At 42.5% G+C, this 25,404-nt stretch overlaps 2 protein-coding genes, 1 long non-coding RNA gene and 1 other non-coding gene across 4 annotated transcripts; 3 read left to right on the forward strand and 1 right to left on the reverse strand.

The window, feature by feature from the left end:
* Positions 1–644: 644 nt before the first annotated feature.
* On the forward strand, positions 645–16,749 carry EFCAB12 (EF-hand calcium binding domain 12). The gene is made up of 9 exons (XM_067544367.1): positions 645–776; positions 2,867–3,392; positions 4,380–4,574; positions 5,789–5,951; positions 7,879–8,108; positions 9,226–9,439; positions 10,038–10,203; positions 11,397–11,492; positions 15,350–16,749. The coding sequence occupies exons 2-9, from the start codon at positions 2,880–2,882 to the stop codon at positions 15,594–15,596; spliced, it is 1,824 nt and encodes a 607-aa protein (XP_067400468.1). The 5' UTR covers positions 645–776; positions 2,867–2,879; the 3' UTR covers positions 15,597–16,749.
* On the reverse strand, positions 14,229–19,460 carry LOC137150420 (uncharacterized). The gene is made up of 3 exons (XR_010918970.1): positions 19,310–19,460; positions 18,532–18,606; positions 14,229–14,528 (listed from the first exon to the last, which is right to left on the reverse strand). It is a non-coding gene; the product is annotated as an uncharacterized lncRNA (long non-coding RNA).
* A 320-nt stretch (positions 19,461–19,780) lies between these two features.
* RPL32 (ribosomal protein L32) lies at positions 19,781–24,959 on the forward strand. The gene is made up of 4 exons (XM_067544368.1): positions 19,781–19,832; positions 21,322–21,422; positions 22,091–22,272; positions 24,781–24,959. The coding sequence occupies exons 2-4, from the start codon at positions 21,327–21,329 to the stop codon at positions 24,908–24,910; spliced, it is 408 nt and encodes a 135-aa protein (XP_067400469.1). The 5' UTR covers positions 19,781–19,832; positions 21,322–21,326; the 3' UTR covers positions 24,911–24,959.
* LOC137150549 (small nucleolar RNA SNORA7) lies at positions 21,120–21,258 on the forward strand. The gene has a single exon (XR_010919021.1). It is a non-coding gene; the product is annotated as a small nucleolar RNA SNORA7 (small nucleolar RNA).
* Positions 24,960–25,404: the final 445 nt, after the last annotated feature.

The following is a 25,404-nucleotide window of genomic DNA, read 5'->3' on the forward strand; positions in this document are numbered from 1 at the left end:
TATTGCCTAACCTCTGGGAAGGGGTGGGGGAGGAGAAAGAAAGGGGGCTAGTAAGGGGGGGGGGGGGAAGAGCTGGGATTAAGGAAGATGGGATACCTCCACCTAAAAATAAACTGAGGGAATGAGTCCTAAAGCCAGTGCAGGGCCTTTGTCCCAATCTCATCCTTTCATTGTGTGCGTGCCGGTCATTATCCACAGGGCCCACACAGATCGAAACGCAGACAGCGCAGCTGCCCTGCAGCGAGAATGGGAACGTGATGCACAGCCTCAGGCTGGGGCAATACTCCGAGTGCTCGACAGCGGCCCGCCCCCCTGTGCCAGGAGCCCTCCCCGCCGTGGGGGGTGACACGGGCAGGCCGGGGTCGCTTTACCAGGCCCACGCGGGACTGGAGGTGTCTGAACCGAGGGTTCGCACGGCCAGCGGCGGCTCGCGGTGCCCGCTGCCCTGCCCGGGCCCGGGAGATCCACGCGTGGCCGACACAGCGTGTGTGTGTGTGTGTGTGTGTGATGTGACCTGCAGCCCACACAACAGCCAGGCCCGTCCCTCCTCAGCCAGTCAGAGGCCTGGACGCGGGGCCGTTGCCATGGTTGCCATGAACTCGAAGGCGTAGCCGGGCCCGGGCCCTGCTGCCTGTTCGTGGGCCCCCGGTAGGCGCAGCCGCCGCTAACGGGGCTCCGAGCGGGGCAGCCTGGTGGGGCCCCAGGCGAACGGCGCGGCTGGGCGGCCTGCAGACTCGTCCGGCCCCCTGGAGGCAGCCCGGTGTGGGAGCAGCCAGGTAGGACCGGGCGCTGGTTGGCAGCGCCCCGCCTCTCAGCAGCCCTTCCTCGCCCGGAGCCGCTTGGTTCGACTCCGCTGCGATTGTTTCGTTTGAGACGCTGGGTCTGGCGGCCGCCGCCGGGGCCTGAGCCGCTGTCATTCACTCGAGCCTCAGCAGAGTCGTGTCTGCTCGCCAGCCAAGCGTTTTGAAAAAAGCCCCAGCAGCGTCGTTGGGGGGGGGGCAGCCTGGCCTCAGCAGCACCCGACTGCCCGGTGTGGTTCTTCAGGTGGCCGCTTAATATCGTATCAAATGAAGCACATTGCATTTTGCTGATGGCTGCAGGAAAGGCATGCGTCCATAGCAAATAATTAACGAGGAGGAGGCGACCACTTGCACTAGAAAATGAGCATGAGAACCTGAGCCTCTTCCAGGGTTGTGATGTCATGCCTTATCCTTTGTACATACTCACAAACGCAAACCATGACTAGAGAGATCCCAGGGTTCAGGAGTATCGTGTTTAAATCTGTATTTTACTGGCCCAAAACCACCCAATAATACAAGATCAGTCCACTTCTATTTTCAGATTGGCACCCCTCTCCACCCTCTCTTCTGATGAAATAGTTATAATATCTAGTTTTCATCCATAGATCTCAAAGTGCTTTACAAAGGGTAAGTATCATTAACCACGCTTTATAGATGGGTAAACAGAAGCACATAAGTGACTTGCTTTAAGTCACATACCAGGCCAATGGGAGAGCCTGGAAAGCAATCCAGATCTCCTGAGTCCGAATCCAGTGCTCTATCCAATGGCCCATACTGTCCTTCAGTTTAAGACCCCAGCCTCCTAGGATCACTCATATAAAACTCACATTGAAGTTCTGTTGATTGCACTGAGAGTTTTGCTTGAGTATTTACTGCAGGACCAGGACCAGGCCCATAGTTTGGGTCCCGGATTTGGGTTGTTTTGAAAAGGACTGTATAAACCTCTTAAGAATGAAAGTGTTTCCATGATTTGAAAAACAATTAATTACAAAAAGAAGATATAGTGTTGAAAACACAAACAATAGCCTCTAAGACATGAGAAATAGTAAGTTAAATTGAATGAGTTAATTTCCCCTTTTTAGCCAAACAAAGGGCAGAAAGCAAACAAAACAGCCAAAATGGTGAAAAGTTTTAATAATCAATATTATTAGTAACATGGAAAAGGAAATCTTAATATCAATTGTATCCTAACAGGCTTCAACTACAAACAATTCATTCTAATAATCAAAAGAATGATGGATTATGCTAAATCCACATCAGAGAAAGGAATTGTTTGATCACTTTCACTTTTGGTTCCAAGATTGCAGACACATACAATTGCTCTATCAAGATTTTGGACAATTCTGTTAATTTAAAACCAATTCAATGACAAAAAGTAGTTTTATCTCAACTGGATATTAGCAGTAGCTTATTTCAGTTGGAATCCTTATTTTTGTTCAGTTCCTGCCCTAACTGGTGGTTTAGGGTCCAATCTTGCAGATACCTATGCATATATATAGTTACCCAGGAGAATAGTCCCACTGAAATCAGCGAGAATTCTGACATGAGTAACTTTATTCATGTGCAAACATGTTTGCAGGATTGGGCCAGAGAGTTGCCTTCCACTATTAAATAGCTGCGGGTGAAGTGTTTCTTGTATATAAAATGTGTAATATTAATAATCCCTAGTTTTTCTATAGTGCTTTTCCTCAGTAGATACCAAAGTGCTTTACCAAGTTGTTCAGTATCATTATGCCCATTTTACAGGGGTCATCCAGCAGGTCAGTGGTAGAGCCAGGAATTGAACCCAGGTCTCCTAAGTCCCTGTCCAGTGCTCTGAAAGGGGTAATGTAAATGTCAAATGATTAATTTCTTATATTTTATAAGGGGGCCTTAGCATTGTCTGCACAATAGTGTCTATCTAGGTTCCTTTTTACTGTATCATGTATTATTTCATCTTAGCATTGGAAGGTCATATCTGATTTCAGCTCATTTTCATTTTTCTAAGGCTCCCACAGATATTCTGAAGCAAAATTAACTCAGTTGAGTTTGACATTGAATTTTGTAACAATTCCATCTGTTTTTAGTTAAGGTGACACCATGACCAGGGAAGATTTGCTCAAAGACACTACCCGTGTCAAGCCAGAATTGGTCTTACAGCACTGCTTTAAACAATACAAACTCAGAGATTTGTATCCAAAGTTTTTCTTTAAAGTGAAACCAAGTACATTTGGGCCACCCAAATCCAGACGTCGCATTATTATCGCACCTCTTATGGTAAGACCAGCTTCTGCTGGTTCAAAACCTATTCAGACCACAGACATTGATCAAAAGGAGAAAGCCATTGCCTTGCAAGTGCACCCTGAGGTAGGAAGCTGTCGCACCACTCCAAAAGAGCCATCAGAAGCAGGAGATGATCTACCAAAACTGGAAGCTTGGATAACGGAAAGGAGAAAGCTCCGGTCTCAATTGGATAGCCTTGTGGATGTTGAAAAATGGCTAAGTCAAAAACTTACCACCACTGAGCAAGAAGTAGGAGTCCTGGAAAATTTACAAGACTCCAGAGCAGCGAGAAAGGCTAAAAGGCAATTAGCCATGACCAGGCACCTTGAAGTAAGTGTATGCCACATTCCTTTGGATCTTTGCACTACCACACTTGAAAGTCACACCTTGCTGTCATATTGGCCATTTGAAATTAACAGCTGTAGCTATACAAAGGAAGATTGAAGTGCGGTCAAGTCAGTTCTCTTTCTATGAGTGCTAGTATCAGTAAGTAAAATGACAGAAAGTTAAATAATTATACAATCAACCTTGTCAGATTGTTTCCCTGGAAACTGCTTACTTCTGCATGGGAAGAGAATTATGCCAGGCTGCACTGAAGGAGTTTCTCTCAAATTCTACCTTTTGGGGCAACAGGTGCACCTTCATGGACTTAGCTGATAGTTCCGTCCCTTAAAGCTGCAGATCTGAAGGGATCAATGGGGCATAGGGCTGTTCATCTGAAGTTCCTCTGTACTAACTCTCTGCTCCCCTGACGCTGTACCCCTATGGCTCCCTGGCAGGGCAGCTTTTGTAGTAACTATAGTAAAAACCCTATGATAAAAGACCCTGCAGGTTGGTGCTGCTGAATTCCTCCCCAGTACAACCTTGGTGGGCATCCAGGGAGTTTAGTGCTGTCTCTAGCTGGCCCTCCAACCCTGTCCCTACCTCTCCCATCCGCACCCCCTGTATTGTTCATAGTTATGGAGTGACTTGGGCAGCGTTAGCAACAGGAGTAAATGTGGAACAATACTGCAGAGGCAGCACTTCCCTCTTGTGTGTCCCCAGGACAGAGACCTCCTGGACTCCAGGCCTCTGGTAAGGGCGAGGAAAGATTGAATCCAAAATAAGGTCAACTTGAGGGGTATGGAAAGTACCAGGGCCAGGCCCTTTACTGGTGTAAATCGATATAACTCAATTGAGTTACATGTAGTATCAGCTGGTGTAAATGCATCACATTTACACTCTTCACACTTCTATGTCCTGAGTCAGGAAACCTGATTGAACGTCTCTTTTTTTAGGATGAAACTGATCTCATGATTATTCTTCAATCTCTTTCAGAACCTGCTGACAAAGCATGACCTGCCCTCTCGAAGAAGAGTCATCCCCCTTATCAGTGCTCCCTATCCCCAGTCTCTCATCACCCTGCACAACCTTCTGCACAAACAAAAGCTCAAGATGGTAGACTTATTCAGGAAGGCGGATAAGGACAAGAAGCAGTTCATGAGATCAGACTTCATTAAAGTTATCAAGGGGGTACGTAGAGAACAGGTTAAGAACATAAGGCTGAAATTCTGCCCCACTTCAGTTGGCGTAACTCCAGAATAGCTCCCCTGAAGCCAATGATAAGGGCTGATCTTTTAACAACAGGTCCTCCTTCACCTTGGAGACACTGATTTTAGAAGTTATCTATGAGAAATTAATCTGCAGAGATTTTATTCCACAACCTGTGAAAATCTGTAGGGAAAAGGGAAAGAGAATTTAGCTACATATTTGGATGACCCAAGAGAGAGAGCGAATCCCAGCTGGGGACAAAACCCATAGCCACATAGTACAAAAGAAATTCACAGCTCACTCACAGGCTGATTCTGACTCTGCCCTGTGTGCAGAATTGCTGTTGGTTTCCATAGCAGCAATAATATAGCTTCCTGCAGTCTACAGGAGCTCCAGATGCTTTGCAGACCATTAATTAAATCTCACAACCCAAGCTGCAAGGTAGGAGTGTGTGAATGGAGAGGCAATGTGGTCCAGTGGGGAGGGCACTGGACTAGACTCCAGACACCTGCATTCTATTCCTGACTTTCCTGCAGAACTGCTGTGTGATGTGAGTAAGTCACTTCACCTCTTTGTATCTCTCTTTCTCCTGCTGCCCTTTGTCTATGGACTGTCACTTACAATATATGTGTACAGTGCCTACCACAACAGAGCCTTGATCTCAGTTGGGGCTGTTAGATACGACTGAATATGTGTAACAACAACAATACACATTTGGCAAATGGAGAAACTGAAACGCCAAAGATGCAAAGTGACTTGCCCAAGTCCACCCAGCCTTTCAGGGCAAAATGGGGACTAGAACCCACAGATGTTAATTCCCAGAAATAATGGGTTTAATCTGCAGCAAGGGAGATTCAGGTTAGATATTAGGCAAAACTTTCTATCTATAAAGATAGTTAATGTCTTGAATAAGGTTCCAAGGGAGATGTAGTGTCCCATCACTGGAAAGTCAGGGATGGTCTAAGTTTATTTGGCCCTGCCATAGCATAGGGAACTAGACTTGATGACTTCTCAAGATCCCTTCCAGCCTTACATTTTTCTATGATTCTCCAGCTACCAGACTACGTCACCTTTCAGTATCATGGTAGCAGTGCACATGGAGCAACTGCAGAACTGGTCCCTACTGTTTTGTGGCAGCCTTCAGTCTTATTATGATCACATTTTTTGTTGTTGATGGTGGTGGGTTTTTTTTGCAGGCCAAAGTCCCTATCAGTGACAATGACCTGGAAGATGTGATCATCTTCCTTAGTTCTTCAAAGCGTGGAAATTTTATAACCAGTGACGATCTGGTTGAATGTCAAAATATATGGCTGGATATAATGAGAGATCAGTCAAAACAACCTGGGGAAGCAAAAACAGGTAAGAAAAAGGAACCCGCAGTAGGAAGATGCTTCTGCATTTTTAGGAGCATAAGAATTGCCACACAGGGTTCAGCCCCATGTCCATCTAGTCCAAAATTCGGTGTCTGACAGTGGGCAGCACCAGATGTTTCTGATGAAGGTGTAAGATCCCCACAGTAGCAGATGTGGGATAATCAGCCCTCCACATTAGGTCTCATCCTGGTCACTAATAGTTAGAGATTTGCTTAAAATCTAAGGCATGAGGTTTAATATCCCTTCCAGAATTTTGTTGAAATTCTTGGCTCCCACCAGCCAGACAGCTGAAAACTAGAACCATTTACACAAATGCCCTTCCATCCAAACTCAGACTCTGGTGGTTCAGATAGAATGGAACCCAGATTTAAGCCACCCCTGGTTTTGTAAAATCAAACCCCAAACTCCTCGGCTCATCTCTACGTGAAAGCTTGTCCGGGTACACACGTAACCTTATGTTACAGTCTCATCAGTCAAGAGCTGAGAGGAGAAATGCTTAGAAGTGCTGAGAAATACTTAGCACTTTACAGCTTCAAAATACTCTGCAAACATTAACTTATTCCTCACAACAGCAATTAATTGACATTTCTAAAGTGCTTTAAGATCCTCTGAGGAAAGACACTAGAAAAGGCACAGTATTATTAAAGTATTGGGATTAAAGAAAAACATCCCATTGGGGTAAGTGTCTTTTTTTTTTTTTTTTAATAGCGGAGTAAACTGAGGCACAGAGATGTTAAGTGACTTGTCCAAGGCCCAATGGTGAGTCAGTGTCAGAGCTGGGAACAGAACTCAGGGTGCCTCACATGAAGTCCTCTGCTTAGGTGTTTCCTATAAACACATCTTTAGAGGATTACAATTTAGCTCTCCCTCAGTCCAGGCCTATCTCTATCGTTGGAAAACAAAGGTCTGATTCTGAAGAAATGTGCTGGAAGGTAGCATTTGCCAAGCACTTGCAAGTTGAGCCTCCATTCAGGAAAATGAAATCAGTCACACCACTCTTCAACCCTTCCTTATGTCGTTAAAGGTTTAGCTATATTTTAAATCTTCATAATGTGATCCTCCCTCTCTTTTCTTACATGCTTTGAAATAGTTAACGCTGTCAACATTTAAAGCCTCAGCCTGAGCAAGCTTGTTTCTATTGAAACAAACACAGCAACTCACACAACAGTGCTATTGTTTCAGGCTCCCGGCTAGTTCAGGCAGACATCACTGTGTTGATTATGTTCATCACATTTTGATGGTTTTTTCTGACACCATAACTGTGAGAGACTAAAGCTGAGAGGTCTTGCACCCGCTGCCACCATCCCAAAGCTAGTCCTGGTCTCTTCCCTCCCACTGCCCCCATCTAGTCCTTCTTATACTGTGTACTTTGGGAAACACTGCTGTATGATCAACGTTATCGAATGTCAAACAAATTCTCCCTCAAATAAAGGTGGGAGGCAGTATAGTCCCACAGAGAGATTGGGAATCAGGGGATCTAGATTCTGGCCCTGGCAGAGATTTACTTGTAAAAGTCAGTCTGCCTCTCTGTATCTCAGTTTCCCCATGTATAAAAATGTGGATAATGATACATCCTTTTTTGTAAACAATTGTTATCATTAGTAAAGGAGGAGGGGTCAACAGAAACCTAGCAACTCGTTCGTTAGTTACTTTCAAGACTTTTCAATAAAGCATTTTAAGGAAACATTCCAAATTAAAGGTTGGCTCAGCTGTAAAATGTGGGTTTAGTTCCAAATCTGCATCCAAAGCTGGCAGCTCTTGGTATCCAGAGTTCTGGTCTGAGCCTGTTGCTAACTCAAATTTGCACAGAAAGCAAAAGCTACTTTTTCATTCTTTCATGAATTCTGCTCAGATCAGAAGTTTGTTTTCTGCTACAAGCTAAGATAACGTCTTTGTTTCTTGTGATTCTACAGCACGTGCCCCATTTCACAGCCGAAAAACTGTTTGCAAAAGTGTTAGCATTCCAGCATCTGCTGATGGCAAAACCAAAAAGACACAATCACTCACTCCTAGTGAGCCTGGAGCAAAGTTAATACTGTTAGAAGTTCCTCCTATCAACACCGAACTGGATCACAGACCTTTAACCTATGATGAAATGGAGGAGGTTGGGAAGAGATCCAGAGAGAGGAAATGGTGGGAGAAGGTAGTGCATATCTGCAGAGAAATTATTCCTTACCTTTTAAAGGAAATTATTCCTTTACTTATGCTTTGCATTTCAGAATAAGCATTACTTATGCTTGGCCTTCCTAGGTGTCTTTAGATTGAGGATGAAATAGCAGTTTATACAAAACAAAACAAGGGCTTGTAGTGTGAATATTATTGATTAGTAATCTTTTGCCCTTCTGTATATAGCACCTTCCATCTGATGCTCTCCAAGCCCTTCATAAATAATTAATTTTGCTCTAGCACCCCCCTGAAGTAAGTAAGTATTGTATTCCCTTTCTTACAGAGGGATAAAAAAAGGCACAGCTAAATTTAAGTGATTTACATGCTCCAGAATGGAAAGACTTTTCAACATCATCTAGTTCATTTCCTCACCAAAATAGGATTTGTCCCTAAGGGATATTTGCACGCATTTTGTCCTGTCTTGTTTTCAACATATCTGACAGCAGGCCTCCCAATGAGTCAAAAGCAGAGTTGAGAATAAAACTCAGGAGTTCTGACTCCCAGCACTGTGTGCTCTAACCACTAGGTAGGACTCCTGATGGGAGAGGTTCTTAAAAAAAAAATCAGAATATATTGGCCCAGCTATTTGCACCTTCTGAAATTAACAATACCACCTCCCGGGGATTGATGAATCTTCAGTGCACACATTCTAATATAAATTAATGTTAAAGACCTTCCAAGAGCAAGGGGAACAAAACTATGAGGCTCATTGTTTCAAAAGTTCTCTGAAAAATACAACCACAGTGTTTTCTAGTGCATCCTCTTCTGCAATTCACTGCTATTCAGAGAGCTAATGCACCGCTTGAAATGGAGCTTATGTGGGATAGGACTGGTACATAGATGTTGTAATAGTCCTCTCCACAAGATGGATTTCATCCACAAACAAGGGCCTGTGCTCATGAAAACACAGCTACCCATTTTGCATGCACAGAATTCCATTTGTACACACAAATGGTGCCTTTTGAGCCACATTCATCCCTGCTGTAACATCACTGACATGAGTGGAATTACACCAAGAATTCATTTACCCCTTTGGCCATGAAAACATTCTATCCAGCTATATTAATTAATGTGGACCTGCCCTTTACTTGCAGAAGAAGGTCAGTCCAATACAATGGCTGGAACGCTGTCGGCTGGTGAGATCTGGAAATAAGGCCATTGATGAACATTGCTTGCCATCTACAATGGAGAGTGAGATAGGGGAAGTGATTGATCAGCATCGAAGGAACTGCTACATGGTCTATCTGCAGTGTGTCAAACTATGCAAAGAATATAACATTCCACTTACTGAAGAGGTACTGGAAAAAGGTAAAGCAAAACCTCAGCCTTGGTGTGAACATACTACCTCAGAACAATTAAGGCTAATCCTCCCCCACCCCACCCCAGCCCACATGCATGGCTCTTATCTGGGGATTTCCTATGGATGGGAAACAGAAGGTTAAGTAAATAGGTGATGAATGAGGTGTATTTGCAGTTCCATGTAGAGCAACAGGACTGATATAGCAGTGGATGCTCTTGGTTAGGATTAAAATACCTTGTCAGAGCCAGGGCAGGATTGGAATAGCCAGGAGTGCTCCAGATCAGGACTGACACTCACTGGGTAGTGGTGTATTAGGAGATTCCAGCTCATCTTAGCAGGTGATATTACAGGTGAAGACAAGAGATGGATGGGCACATGTGGGATGGAGTAGAACTGGAATAGCGGGAGTGTTGCTGGTCAGGATTGAAGAACATTGGGAGAGCTCTGTAGGTTAAGCTTGCACAGTGTCTGCTTGCACTATGCCAGACTCAAACCATTTCTGTTAGTCCCTCACTTCACTGAGTTCATAATCTATTGAAAATGTCTAGCAGCTCATGTGCCATGCTGTTATTACTGCTTTGTTTTTATTGTGTTCTTTGCTGACAGCCCTGTTGTACCCAGGAGACAGAATAATAAAAGAAGGAGAACACGTGCGGAAGATCAGACAGCCAGGGGGTCCCTATGCATCAACGGATGGGAGTCACCACCAAACACGATTGCTTTTAAGCAGACAAGGATTAAGAAATGCATTTAAAAAGGATGCCAAAAATGGGTTTGTTCAAAGTGTTTGTACTATAGAGGACTACATAGTGGGGTATACATCTGTAGTGACTTACACTCCAAGCAGCTGCATGGTTTAGTGGCTAAAACCACTGGACAGGAGACCAGGTTCTTTTCCAAGTTCTGCCACCCATCTGCTGCGTGACCTTGGTCAAATCACTTCACTTTTCTGTTCGTTTCTCCTCTCGCCCTTTGTCTATTTAAAGTGCAAGATCTTTGGGGCAGAGACTTAGTGCATGTCAAATGCTAACACAGGGGTGCCCCAGTCTTGGTTTAATAGTAATTAAAAGGGATGCTGGTATCAATAGGCAGGCTGCAGGCTTTTTGGAATTTTAGGCAAGCAGGCAAAAGTTGTTGGTTTTGGTGGAGAGGTGGGAATTTTCCTCCAATAACTCAAGTGTCTCTTTCAGGGCACATATACACTATAGCAGATGACCATGTTTGCTTTAGGTGTGCAGCATGCAGATTCATCACTGCTGGCTGTGTTCTACCATCCATGAGACACAAGGGAAAGTCACACACACAGTATGCCCAGTTCTCCTGTTACTAACACTGGTATGACAACAGTGTAACTCAGAGTAATTCCACTGAAGTCAACTATTTACATAGATGTAAGAGAAGAATCGGGTCCAATGAGTGGAGATAGTTCTGTGCCATCTTGTGGTTCATTCCTCTTGGCCTAAAACTTCATTTTCCTGGCCCTTCTGGCGAGGATGCAGCATCCAATATGGTATGTATCTGTATTGGGATGAAATATATTTGGGGGCAGCCTAGGATAAGATCATGACAGTGAATGACCCAGATTCTCCTCTCAGTTACACTTACATTGGTGCACTGAAGCCAATAGGTGCTGTCATCTGTAAAAAAGGGGCTAGTGCAAGTTACCCACCTACCTCACAGGAGCATTAGTTCGTTGATGTCTGTACAGTGCTTTGAATTTACTGAGTGTTTTACAAATGTTAAGTATTCTTGTGTAGCACGATGATAGATGCAGTGTGGAAACCTGATCAGAATGTATAGGACATGTACAATTACTTAATATAGCTCCTTGGATACACCTGATAATTTACAGACATGTAGAAAGACCAAGCAGTTTTCCCCAACGGGCTTCCAGTCTGTTGGTTGAGATCTCTACCAAAGTGTATTCATTGTTTGAAATGATTGCTCTTTTGCCTTCTCTGCTAGAATGCATGGTACAGGGATTAAGAGGGGACAACATGGAAAGCAGAAGACATACAGAGGCCGCTGGATGTCATTTGAGGATTATGAACAGTCAGCAAGGTCTGTGCTGGGAATAGCTTACTCCATATACAATAGCAAAGCAGGGCCAACCAATGGCTAAGTTAGCTTCAAGAATGCTCTTTCCCAACAACCAGTCAGACATAGCTTTTATCAGAAGCTACTGGAGTTGTCAGTATGGGAGCAATTTACCAGTTATACTGGTGTAGTTTTACAGAGTAGATAAACTGGTATAATCTCATATGTGGATGCACTTATATCAGAATATGAGTGGTCATATGGTGGGTTATACTGATATAACTATATCAGTTTAAATTCATACCTTAGTTATACTGAGAAAAACTCTCACATGTCGACAATGTCCGAGTCTCCTTTGTAAGACTCATTTGGAAATGGTAAAAGTTGGGGTGTTGAACAGAGCGGATAATATTAGGACTTCAGCACCTTCCTCATCCTTGACATAAGTGACCAGTCCTAACACAAAAGGGCAGCACTTCAGGTTATGTACAATGTTTGTAAAGAAGTGGGAGTAAAGACAAACCACCTATGATGTATGGATCCTAGGGGCATTAGAAGAGGAGCCAAAATACCACCCAACTTAATTAAATCACAAACATCTTCTAGGCCCTAGTGACAGACAATGCAGGATTTATTCTCCTGACTCTTGAAAATAAGAGCTGTAGGAACTGCTGCTCAATCGGAAAGGTCCTTGGGACATTACTCAAATATACTTTGGAGAAGAAGGCAGACCCAAGTGTAGAGTCCTACACTGGAAATGATGTTGAACACATCCGATATCACTTGAAACTAGGTTTTATGAAATGTGGAGATAAGCATCTGCCAGGAAGAGCTGGTTGGAAAATGGTTTTTTTTTTCCCCCATTGAAATTTTGATGGAAAAGAGTTTTTTATTCAATTGAAAACAAAAGGAAATGCTGCCACAGTGCCTCATAAGAGTTGTAGTAGTTCCGGTGCCTCAACACTTCGTTCTCCATGGCGTGGGCCCCCTGCCTGGACTACATCTCCCATGATGCCCTAGATGTAGGCTTGCTAAGAACCCAGTCCATAGAAGACAATGGTGGCAGGGCACCTGAACTACAACTCTCAGAGGGCACCACGGTGACATTTCCAAATCAAAATTATTGGTTTTCAGATTAAAACTTTTAAATTTTGGGTGTTTGATTTGGGGTTTGGGTTGATTTGGTTTGGGGAGGGTGTGAAAAATTGACATTTTTGCACAGTGCAGACACTTTGGGGGGACGGGGGAATTCTAGCTGAACCCCCAATTTTCTGTCAAAAAACAGTTTCAGTTTTTTGAAAACAGTGAGGCTGTCAGGTTTATAGAACTGAGGAAGTCCCTCATGAAGTCCTGGCTAAAAGGAGCTCCTTCATCTTGCACCTGGACTTGTAGGTATTGTTTATGAGTGCCTTCCGGTATAAGAACCCATTAAAGTGAGATATGTATCTTATCTACGTCGTTGCAGTAAACCAAATATTAGAAAGAAGTAAAAATAATATCAGATGTCTTCTTTCAAAACAATCTTCTCAGCTCATCTCTACTTAAAATATCTCCATAGAACCATTGTATAATTTAAATGTATAGGGATGCTGTCGAGATACATTTTTTTTAAAAAGCAAATTAATTTACCTATGACAAACACTGTAGATCATAAAACCTGAACACATTTTTAAAATCCTGATGTCACTGTTCCTTACCAATCTTGCTATTTGTTTCCTTTTTGCACTTAATTCATCTTGGACAGTGAAATTAAGTGAGTGGGTTTTGCTTTCTGTTCACATTCTGTTTCTTATGTACTAATTCAGTGCTGCTGTGTTTGGAGATCCATCACTGCATGGAAAAGATTTAAGTCCCAAAATAAAAACTATTTTCATTTGAAATATGAAAAGATACCATGAAAATAGTTCTAGACTTATTAGGTATTACTGAGTTCAGGAAAGTGACAAGGGAAAAATGGCACCACCTTAACCAACAGGTCTAGAGTGAAATCCTGACCCAACTGAAATTAATGAAAGTTTTGCTATTTACTTAATTGGGGCAAGGATTTCACCCCTAGTTGCCTTTTGTGTATCTGAACTACTTGCTTTAGTGACAGAATTTGTTTTTATTACTGTTGGTACGACAGAGCCAACACAGTATAGCATGAGGAGGTGGATTCTGTTCTGACCTACTCATTATCTGCAGTCTTGTTCAAGATCCAGCTGCAGAATGTTTGTTACTGTGGAAGAAGCATATATCCCAAATAACCTGGCTGGACTCTCAGATCCCTGGATGCATTCATAGCCCCAATTATCCATCTTCTGTTCAAATTTACTCAGTTTATCTTGAAACTGTTGAGATCTAAAGCTAGAACCTCCCGTTGCCACTTATATAGAACCACTTTTCGGAGAACAGCACTGTTAGGACAAATGCTTAATTTAAAGCCATGTTTACACTACAGCACGTATCCCTTGAAAACTTATGCACTTGGCATGTTCTAAGTTTACACAGAATGTTCTAGATGTACAGGAATTAATTATGAGAGGAAACAGAAAGGTCCTTCCTTTTATCTGGTCCTGGACTACCAGAGGCAGCAAATGACCTCCCACCTCCAAAAAGGAAACTATCCAGAGCTTGGGGATTAGTGGCGATCGATTTAGAGAGGAAAGAAATGGAAGGGTAGAGCACAATTTCCCTTTTCAATCTCAGTTAAAAGTGCTTAGACACTACAGTGATAGGCATTATAACAAGATAGATAGTTCAATGATGCAGCATTTCTGATGTAATGTAAATAATTTATAGTAATGAATGACCCACCCTATTTATTCAACAGAAATCAATTTCGGTCTAAAATGAGGAAAGTAGTATTAAAAGTCTCCATAAAAATTCCCTTCTCAGCCCAGATCAAAGTGGATTAATGAAAGGGGAACAAACTGACATTGCCCTGAGGAGAAAACTCAGGATCATCATCTTGGCCTGATCAAACAAAAATATTTAACACTCTGCTCACTTGGTACCAAGAGACAGCTGACTCAGTTGAGTAGATTTTCCTTTAAAGACCTTGGAGTGGTTTGGCTTTGGCTGAAATTTAAAAAAAAAAAAAAAAGAGATAGCACAGACCTGCAACACTACTGCCCTTGCAAGAGACAGTGGGCCCTCATCAGTAAATTATTATTAATTATTTGTATTTTGGTGGGGCACAAAAGCCACAATCAATACTGCACCACCATTGTGCTGGGTACTTATAACCACAGGAAGATAAATTTCTTAGCTCAAATGTTCATATAGTCTACTGCATTAGATGGGATAAGAGACAGAGGAGAAAAGGGATACCCTATTTGTATATAGAGCCATTAGCTCAAAAAGTCCCCTAAGATAGACTGTAATTTTGTCAGATCTTCCATGCTAAGCAGAATTGGGCCAATTGAGTACTTGGATGGGAGACCTCCCAGGAAAATTTGGGGAGCTGCAAGAAGTGGTGTTGGTGAGTCAATAGATGGCATTCTTCTCTCCAGTCAATACAAACCCATTGCTCCTGTGTCATGCTAAGGGGCCTATGCTGCTGGAGATGCCACTCTGTTCAGGTCAGATGAAGATCCAAAATCATGACCACCTGGGGCTATTAGAGCCCCTGGCACTGTTCACAAGAGCAGGGGTATTAGCTCCGGTTTCCTGGCTAAACACCAGTTGAGTAATACATCCTGTGGTTTGATATTAATTTCTGTGGACCAAATTCTGAAGTTCTTACACAGCTTTTACCACCTGCCACCCCAGAATTGGCTGTATTTCACTGATGGTAAAGAAATCCCAGACAGTGAATATAATGAATTGAGCGTTTTGGTTTCTCTAAGTGAAAGGCATTATATAAATATGTTATTGATTATTTAACTCATATTTTCCAGACGTTTGTACATGAAGTTGTCCAGTCGGAGCGGCAAGTCTCACGACAATAACTTCTGGCCAGGTCACCTTCTGGACAAGCTGCGTATTTACCTCCCCCAGATAGAGCCTAATCAAGAGCAGGCCCTGTTCAGCTATGTTCATCCAACACTACCCGTCTATCCTGGCATCTACAACCCACACCGCAGCTGGCCAATCAGTGACCAGGGATACGTGACCTATGGAAATACTGACACTCAAAAGTATTGATGTTGTCTGGAACAGTAATGCTATACATGATGAAAGTTTTGCAATCCCTCAGTCACCTCCATTGACTTAGGCCACCATCATAAGCAAAATAAAGCTATCAAAGATACAAAAGTACACATTCAAATTAAAGAAAGAACAAAGTTATGGGGGGACTCAATTGGCAATGAAATACAGAGCAGTTCACTTCTAGACTGGCGAACCTCTGTCCTTCTGACTCATAACACCAGACCAGACCGAAATTGAAAGGTGGCAAATTCAAAACTGATAACATTTTTTCACACAACGTGTAATTAAATGTGGAACTCATTGCCACAAGAAGTTGTTGAGGCTAAGAATTTAGTAAGATTCAAAAAGAGATGGAGCATTTATAAGGATAACAAGACTATCTAGACTTATAAATTCTGGGAGAAAGTTTAACCTCATGCTTCAGGACAAAAACCAGTTTCTAACTATTAAGGATCACAATAAAACCTAATTTGGGGTCAGATATCCACATCCACCGACTGCAGAGTTTCTTGCACTTTCTACTAAAGCGTCTGGAGGGAGACACTGTCCAAGACAGCATACTGCACTCAGATCTGATGGAGTCTGGCAATTCCTCTGTTCCTGTGATTCAAACCCAACTCTTTGATAAAATGTACTTGGCAAGTCTCAGTCCAGTTTCCACTGGCGGATAGGTCCAAGTCACAAAGACTACCATCAGAACTAGCCCCACTTACTGGCAGCTTTGGTGGGGAGAGTGGGTGGACCATAGTAATTAAACTAACCTGTCACACCCTTAGAGGTCAGGGTCAAGGCACATGGGCGTGGGAGGGCAGGGGAAACTTGCCCTCCTGCTGCCCATGCTGTACCTGTTCAGTGAATACCAGAAGGATTTCAGTCTCCATGATAAAAGTGTCTTGATGGACCAACATCTGAGACCTGCTAATTCTCACACAGCCTGGGACACTAGAGACCATGCTTCACTGAGAGAAGGAACATTGGTTTTTTGGGACACTGGTCCTATCCCTGCCCTTTTGAGCATGATGGAATCTTTAACTGCCACCCTGCTCAGCCAGAGATGGGAGTAGTGACCCCTGTTTAATTTAACAGGCTGATGAAATATTTAAATATAAATGTAGACATAAATACATAAATTTACCTTTCTCCTTCCTTTTCCCTGTACCCTCCGCAAAAAAAAAAAAAAAAAAAAGGCAAATCCCGCAGAGAAGGGGAGTTTATTTTAAAACAGTTTTAAGCAGCAGGTTCTGATGCAGAGTTTTCATAATATCAAAAACACATGTTTTAGCTATCTGTTTTGAACTGTATCTATCCTCTTTCTTCAAAACATGTAGCAGCCAAATGGAATTTCGTTATCTGGTTTATGAAGATCACTCAGTAAGTAACACAAATTATGGTTATTTAGCTGTGCTATGTAAAATTTAACCAGACAGTTCCAGCCATAAAAATTTTTCCTTGAAAATATTTATAAACAGGCTAGTTGGTAAATAGAAAAACTTTAAAAACACTGTCCTCTGAATGTTAAGCACCTCACAGTACTTTGAATAGCTGGTGTCAGATCAGAAAAGTATAGTTACAAAAATAAAAAGTCTTGCTTTTTACATCAAGTTGTGACTTTATAAATAAAGCACAATGTACACTATGGATGTTTTTTTAAAAGACCTGCTCCAGGAATGATCTTGGGGACATTCACTGGCCTGTGCTGTATAATAGATCAGATTAGATGATCACAATGGCCTTTTCTGGCCTTTGAATGTATGAAACAATAAATAGGTTTATTCACATTGTTAAATCACTACTCACATTAGAAACTTGGAGAGTTTAAAATTCTAACCGCTGAGCAGGTTGAATGCACCTGGTTAGTTGTGGAGTGACCCAAGTGAAATTCAATAGAATGCGCCGGCATGTGTTAATACTGATCTGTCTTGAGTGGAACGTTAACTGAAAGGATGATCAGCAGCACATCTGGGGAGATGTGAGACCAGTAGCAAATAACCTTTCCTGTGCTGCAGTATGCTGCCATTTTAACAGAAAATTACAAAGTATAACATCTCAAGAGATCCCAGAGTGCTTTGCAGGCATCAAGATTGCCTCATCTGCTACGACTAAAATGCACCAGCCTGTCAGTGATGGTAGTCTGTACAACTTCTCTGTCTGTGCTCCTCCAATAACCCCTGCTCCACATAGAGCTTAAAGCCATAATTGTGGGCCCCTTTATACAGATACTTCACTTTAAGTGCATGCTTGAGTAGCCCCCATTAACTCCCAGGACTGGAATCTACTCGGAGTTTAAAGTTAAAACAGATACATAGGTGCTTGTAAGATTGGAACCTAGAACTACAACATCCCCACGGGAGAGGATCTTACAAAAATATGCCTCAAACAAGCTTAGCAAGGGTATAAATAGGGATTCTGAAGAAAAAAGGACAAACAGATAAAATACGTTCCCAAAGACTTGATGTACCATTGAAAGCTTTAAGAATATTCTAATCGCTTGGTTCTCTAAAAGTATGTCCATTCAACAAAGCCCCACTTGAGTCCTGTTTAGAACCTTCAACTCATTCATTTTATGGTCTCAGCCCTATCAGGGTAGATACCTGGACCACCCAGGTGCATCCCATAAGGGAGGCAGCAAACAGTCTCCTGTGGCCCTACGAACTCAATCCCAGCCATATAGGGTAAACTCACCTAAAGTAAAATTATTAGAAAAATACCAGTTTCTTCCTTTGCTTGTAACCGATAGTAACTGTCAAATTCTCCCAAAACCTGTTTTTAGGTAGGGAACTAAAGGATACATTTTTACAACTAGAATTGCAAGGGCGATTCAGGAACATAAAATGGAGTTACTGTACCTAGACTTGGCTAAATCCCCAGTGTGAAAGTCATCTTAAGTGCTCATGGGTTGTGATAAATGCCAGGTGCAGCCAAAACTTACCAGATTTGTTTTACATCCTGTCCAAAAACATCACTAATTGCGTGATCAAAATGGCTCCACATGCAGGACTGAAACCTAAGTGAAATGCAGAAAATTAAACATTGCCTAAAGGGAGTACACGGCAGTAAATTAAGCTTTTACAGGTCTTTCTGTTTTAGGGCCCAGTATTGGATAAGCTCACATGGGCAAACACCTCATTTGGAGCCCTATTGACTTCAGTGCGGTTTGGCATACATGACCACACAAAGCTTATTACAGGATCAAAACCTTAATCATTTTTTATGTTAATGGCAGCATTGCCAACCCCAGGCATTCAAAATCCATGAGTTAGACCACCCCTAAAATAAGATGTGATAAAAAAAAGGTTTTAGGCTCTTTCAATTTGACTTTTTTTTTTGTTTTTTGTTTTTTGAGTCTTTAAGGTGAACTTAGGTCATGTTTTTCAGGCTTTTCACCCCAACATGAAGGTTTTTAAACTTTTTTTAAATAAATGAAAATCCACATATTTTAGGAGCTGTGACCTTGAGGAAAACACCAATAGTTTGTCTCCTGTGATAAAAATAGTAAAAGTTGACAACACCAGCAAGAAACAGACACTTAAAAACCCAGGCAAAATACTATTATTGTTTATTTTTTTAAAAATCCCTTAATGTTAATAGAAAATGCATTTTAAAGCATTTGTATGGGTTTCTATTAATATTACATTATCATAAAAACATTGATTTTGTAAAGCAACATTTTATGCAACCAACCATCAATATTTGGAGCTTTTAGTTACCTGACAATTTCCCTGGAAGATGCAAGGAGAAAACAGTGTTAACGAACTTTAGAAAATAAATTAAGTAACAGAGCCCAAAGTTCAATAATCTGCCCTATTACTCTTGGGTGCCATAGGCATCAACGCTGCAGTATCCACACCCTGCCACTAGATGTCCCTTGGGCAATGGCAGCAGTACTGGCGGAAGTAGCTTCATAAGAGCTCCTCTGGCTGTTGCCTATGACGTTACCGGAACTTGCTTAGAGAAAAGTCCTGGAAGCTTATACAGCATAGTTGCTATTATTATAGAAAATCTGCGAGTCACGTTTTACCTTCTTAGTCTCTGAAATAAACACTCTTTTGTCTGTATCTAAGCATCGTATTCACTAGGGTAAGAAGCTGTTCAGATTCCCCCTTTCTGTGTTCTGATCACGGATCTGACCTGCCAGGACCTGCCGGAGTCACATCTCATCAGCTCGCGCTCGACTTCCGCTCTCCCTCTCTCAGCGGCGCTGCTTCTCCGGGTGGCCGCCATTAGTAGCCGGTGAGTCCCGCGCTGGGCCGTATCCGTTGCCATCGTTGCTCGTGGGCCCCGCTAGCCTGGCCCTGCCGCCTCCCAAAGCCCGCCGGCGGTTCCCTCCGTTAGCGCCGCGGGATATTTCCCGGCGGGAGCTAAATGATTGTGGCCGCGGAGCCAAGGCCGCGCAGCCGGGGGCTTTCCTGGCGGCCGAGCCGCGTTCGGGAGGTGGACCGAGGGAAGGGGGGTTAAAAGGCGAGGCCGGGGGTGCGGTGGGCCGCTGCAAGGGGGGCGAGCTCTGCCCCCTCTTCCCCCCCCCTCGTGGAGGTGGACTCACTCGCCGGCCCTCCAAAGCGGGGGCCGTAACGGGACCTTCTCCCTGGGCGCGGGGTGACCGGAGGCTCCTTCCCGCCTCCCAGCTCCGGGCCTGCCGGGCAAGGGGTGGCTGCGGGCTGGGGCAGCGCGGGGTTCTGTCTCCTCATCTTGGGGCGCTGGGGCTTCAGCGGAGCATTGACCTCCCGCCCTGCGGGGGCTCTCGGCTGTGCGCCTGGAAACGCACTGGAAAGAGAACTGACTGCCTGGTGGGGGCAGGATCGGAGGGAGGGAAGTGTAATGGAAACCTACAGAGCAACACACAGGCTTGGCCCACTTCCAAGGGCGGCTGTAGGATCCCCCCAATTGATTGAGGAGCCATAGTGCCCCCCTCGTACCTGCGTGGCAGTTTAGTCACACAAGTGACTAGGCGGCCTTCACGATCTAATCTCTTTATACTGTGCTGAACATCATCCAACTATCTGAGTGTCATTTGCCTCTAGTCAGTCAAGATTGCACTGGAAATCCCAATGTAAAGTGGCTACATAAGCCACTGTGTTGGTCAGTGGAAGTGGGAGTCTTGCTGTAAGTAAGGGAAAGGCCTTTTTTAGTGTGGATGCTAGAGGGAGGTATTGCATTGTGCAGGGGGAAAGCAAAAAGTTCTTTAATGAACACAGAACTCCAATTGAAATAGCATTTGCTGAGAAGATACAGCAGAGATCTAGGTGGGATTGGGAGGGGGGGGAGACCAAGATTACATTTGCTGTTTCAGTTTCTGTGAAGTGGAAACTAGTACTTGCTGCAAGGATGGCTGTTTCTAGACTCAACGTTTTGGGGATTGGTTTGACACAAATAGGAACCAGGACAGCAACCACCACAGAACCAGGAGGAGGGGTGGGACCATTTGGGAATTAAGCTGCTAAAAAGTCTAGTGCCAGTTCTATGGTAAGACATTTTAAAAGATTAATTCTCAAATGATTTTGACTGGTATGGGTGAAGTGGGACCTCCCAGGATCGCATCTGGAGAGCTTTCCGTACTCTGCCAGCTTCGGAAGCGGGAGGGAGAACTACTGCAGAGGAATACCCATTCCATTACTAGCTTTGGAAGTGGCTAGATAATGGAAGGCAATCTGCTACAGGTTTTGAGTGAGAACTTATTACCACTTTGTTGAGGGTTTTCTTACACCTGTTTTATCTATATTAGACACCATGCCTGCCCTCCGACCCTTGGTGAAACCTAAGATCGTCAAGAAGAGAACCAAGAAGTTCATCCGTCATCAGTCGGATCGCTATGTCAAGATCAAGGTATGTGTCCCTCAATTTTTTTTTTTAAATCGGGAAGGAGTGCTTAAATCTTAAAGCCTGAAAAGTGACACTGTTTAGGAGCTATCGTGTTAAAGCATAAAAAGTACCTTTAATTATCAAGAATCAGATATGTGGATTTTCTGTAATACAGTAGAACCGTAGAGTTATGAACTCACTTGGTCAACCACACATCTCATTTGGAACTGGAAGTATGTAATCAGGCAACAACAGAGACCAAAAAATAAAGCAGGTACAGTTCAGTGCTGTTAAAAGTAAACTACTTCAAAAAGGAAAGATCTTTTTTTAAAAAGATTTGATACAGTAAGGGAACTGTTTGTGCTTGTTGCTTTTAATCATCTTAATTTAACTGAAGATTTTTTTCTTTGGCATAGTAAAGTTTAAAAACTGTATTAAGTCAATGTTCAGTTATAAACTTTTGAAAGAACCGCAATGTTTTGTTCACAGTTACAAACAACCTCCATTCGACAGGTGTTTGTAAGTTTGGGGTTCGACTGCAACACTGTACGGTAGAGGTTCCTTCCAGCTTTGCTTCTAATGTTATAGGACGTGAGAAATGTTTAAAGAAAGACCATGTCCACCCTGAATCTTTGGATTTATTCTTCATGATTGTGCAATTGTATTCTTAAAACTTCGTTGCATTTCCCTAGCGCAACTGGCGTAAACCAAGAGGTATTGATAACAGAGCTCGCAGAAGGTTCAAGGGCCAAATCTTGATGCCCAACATTGGTTATGGTAGCAATAGGAAGACGAAACATATGCTGCCCACAGGATTCAAAAAGTTTCTGGTTCACAATGTCAAAGAACTTGAGGTGCTGATGATGAGCAACAAGTAAGTTGGGAAAGATCTCTCTAAAATTCATTCAGAATGTTTGTCTTAACCTAAGCCTGGTACTCAGTGATCCAGGTTTACACTTCAGTTGTCCTATTGGGCTTTTGTGATTAAAATCAAGGTTCTCAAAGAGAGAGTCACGATTTCAGGGTGGGTTACAAGGGAGGGGAGAGAGGAAGTGAATGTCTAGAAACTGCTAGATTTGAAGCCCTAGTGTGGGTGAGATGCTGTTCACTTTCTCCTGCCTTTGACTCTTGCTGGAGCTGTTCCCTTTTGCCCATCTATACAATGCCTTGCTCCGAGGAAGTACTATGTCATTACGCAGTGCCTTAGCTCATTTGGGTTCTCAGTCATGTTTGAAGGCCTTTAGACACTACTGAAGTATAAATATGGGGATGAACAAGTAGCCCCTGCTTGTCAAAGTATTCATTTGATTCATTGATATCTTTAAGTGGCCCTTTCCTGGAGCAGAATGTGGGAGGGGATGAACTGGAACTAGCCCTAGACCACAACAGCTCTTAATCACCCTTCTACAGCATTCATTCCCCTCAGCAATATCAGCTTGCAGCCCAGTATGACTCCCAGCCTGATCCCTCCAACTCAAAACCAAGTTATGCTTTCTTGCTGTTACTGTAATGCCACAGTTCTTTGGAGCAACAAACTGGGGGATGTGACCATAAAGGGCTTTTGGAATTGAGGTTAAAAAAAAAAAAAAAAGCCGGACTTGAGTTTTGGGGTCTTGAGTGGAGAGATCTTGAGAACCCTTAGACTAAAAGGAACAGAATCTTGGCTGTACCTGCCTTCTTGTTTCCCCTTCAGTTATGTCCTCTTCCTGGAATGTTGAATAGAATGGTTAAGTACAGTGCATTGTCATGTTCAGCCTTTAGGAGGAGATAATTTTATGATCAAACATTCAATAATTATTGAAAAAGTATTGATCAAGGTAGCAGTAACTATGAACTTCGCTTAAACAAACCCTAAACTTTGCTTTTTATGGGTTTTTGAAGATTGATCTTATTCCTGTGATACAGGCTTCCTGAGTAGCTACGTTATAGAATCATAAAATGTAGGGTGAAAGGGCCTTGGAGAAGTCATGTAGTCCAGTGATGGGGATTCTAAAACTTTCCTTGGTAACCTATTTCAGTACTTAATTATCCTTCTAGTTAGTAAGTTTTTCCTGTAAGGATAGTTCAGTATTATAATTGGTTTTAATATCACACCAAATTCAGAATCTGATTTGGCAATGTGCTGAATACCTCAATGTCTACAAACTGCAGCTGCATCCTAGAAAATAGTATTAGGCAGATGAATTTGCTTTCATCAATTTGACTGTTACTGCTATAGTGACAAACTGGAAACATAATAATGATTTAGTAATATGTCTTGAGTGCATTTTTCTTAATACTTGCTAAAAATTGCACAACCAGAAGATCATATGCATATGTAGTAGCTAATGGAGACTTTATAAACTGTCAAAGTTAAAATTGTAGAGCTTGTTTAATAAACAGTGACCTTTTATCCTTCTAAATGCATCCGATAACTTGTGTAGTGCAGGAAACATAGTTGATCCCTGGTATATTTTGAATTGCGTGTTCTAACTATTACATTTTGCTGTAATTAAATTGAGCAGCACAAGGAAACTGAGTTGGAACTCTCAGCGGTAGGGGAGACTAATAGCCTGAGTCACCACTGACATGAGGGGATGCAACTCAGCTGTTTTCATTGGATTTGTGCTGTGTTATTCCACCAGTAACTTAACCCTAGGATGTTAGAGATAATGCAAAGAAGTGGGATCAGGAGAGAAAAATGCAACTGGCATTTGAAGAAAAGAATTGTAGACAGTTCAATAGCAGACATGGAGAGTGTGTTGCTGCTTGGAAGCAGGAAGTTGGTACTAATCTTGTCATTTAACATACTGCCTTACTGCAGGAGTTAATCTTCTATAGCAGTGTGTAGCTGAGAAATGGAGAAAGGAAATGGAGTGGAAGTGGAATGTTTGTGGGCTGTTACCTCTTGTAGATTTTGCTAAAATACCACTACAGTTTAGGTTTTAATTTGGTATCTCAACTAACACCCTGTGTTCAGAATTTAGATTTAATGCTGACATTCAAATTTAAGCCTATTTGATCCTAGTTATAAATAGTCCAGAAGAATGTTGCAGTGGAGTTTCCCCCAAGAGGCACTGTTTGTGTACCTCATTAACCTTGGGCCTGTTTATCTCTCAATGCCTAAATCATGAATCTCATCAGATACCAACTAATACTGAAAGCAGATATTTGAAGAACCACAAAGTATTTTTGCAAGAAAGTTACTATATTAGAGCTGCTTGCTTGTTCTTTCCCTATAAAATGCATGCACACACAGCTCACTTTCCATATCTATGCTGTTTAAAGGGAGAGATTTTTTCCCTAGGCTAGGAATTGAATACAGGCATGCTTTATGCAGCTGAAATACTAATTCTTTATCAATAGCTATTATGCATAAAATCTAACTTAATTGTTTTAATAGGTCTTATTGTGCAGAGATTGCTCACAATGTTTCCTCGAAGAACCGCAAGGTAATTGTGGAGAGAGCAGCTCAGCTTGCTATCAAGATCACCAATCCAAATGCCAGACTGCGCAGTGAGGAAAATGAATAAACTGGGTCCTCTTGTGTATCTGTATTTAATAAAATATAAAATCCCAAAATGTGATGCTGTGTGTTGAATGGTTGAAGTAAGTCTTCGTAGTACCAGAACTCAAAGTGTATCACACTATGACACACTAGTGAAAGTGAGACTAAAGAAAGACTGAGCACCTCAATTTTCCCTTTATGTGCTGTTCTCAAAAAGGTGGAGGGAAGGAACTGCACTCTAGTTACTGTGCGCAGTTGCACTGGTACTGAATTGTAGGCTGTTTGTCTAGTGTAAGACTACGGTCCTTATTTCATACTAGTATAGAAAGCTGTTGAATGCAAAATGAGGCCTCTAATAGTGGGAGGACTGCTGTAGTGAATACTGTTGTTCCCTAGTTCATGAAATGGGGTTTTTTTTGTCTAGAGCATTTCTAAACCACTGGTTCACTTTCTGTTCCATTATAGCAAAAAAACCATATATAGCATGTTGAATGTAAATACTCAAGCTGAAAAGGGAAT

The sequence above is a fragment of the Emydura macquarii genome, unplaced genomic scaffold, assembly GCF_026122565.2.
Source record: "Emydura macquarii macquarii isolate MOO-44397 ecotype Brisbane River unplaced genomic scaffold, CSIRO-AGI_Emac_v2 contig_968, whole genome shotgun sequence".
Lineage (NCBI taxonomy): Eukaryota > Metazoa > Chordata > Testudines > Chelidae > Emydura > Emydura macquarii.

Bases quoted from the DNA above. Each gene is read 5' to 3' on its own strand.
- RPL32 (XM_067544368.1), top strand. From the start codon at position 21,327: ATGCCTGCCCTCCGACCCTTGGTGAAACCTAAGATCGTCAAGAAGAGA. The intron at 21,423-22,090 runs GTATGTGTCCCT...GCATTTCCCTAG, and splicing joins ATCGCTATGTCAAGATCAAG to CGCAACTGGCGTAAACCAAG. The intron at 22,273-24,780 runs GTAAGTTGGGAA...TTGTTTTAATAG, and splicing joins GTGCTGATGATGAGCAACAA to GTCTTATTGTGCAGAGATTG.
- EFCAB12 (XM_067544367.1), top strand. From the start codon at position 2,880: ATGACCAGGGAAGATTTGCTCAAAGACACTACCCGTGTCAAGCCAGAA. The intron at 9,440-10,037 runs GTAAAGCAAAAC...CTTTGCTGACAG, and splicing joins TGAAGAGGTACTGGAAAAAG to CCCTGTTGTACCCAGGAGAC. The intron at 11,493-15,349 runs GTCTGTGCTGGG...CATATTTTCCAG, and splicing joins GATTATGAACAGTCAGCAAG to ACGTTTGTACATGAAGTTGT.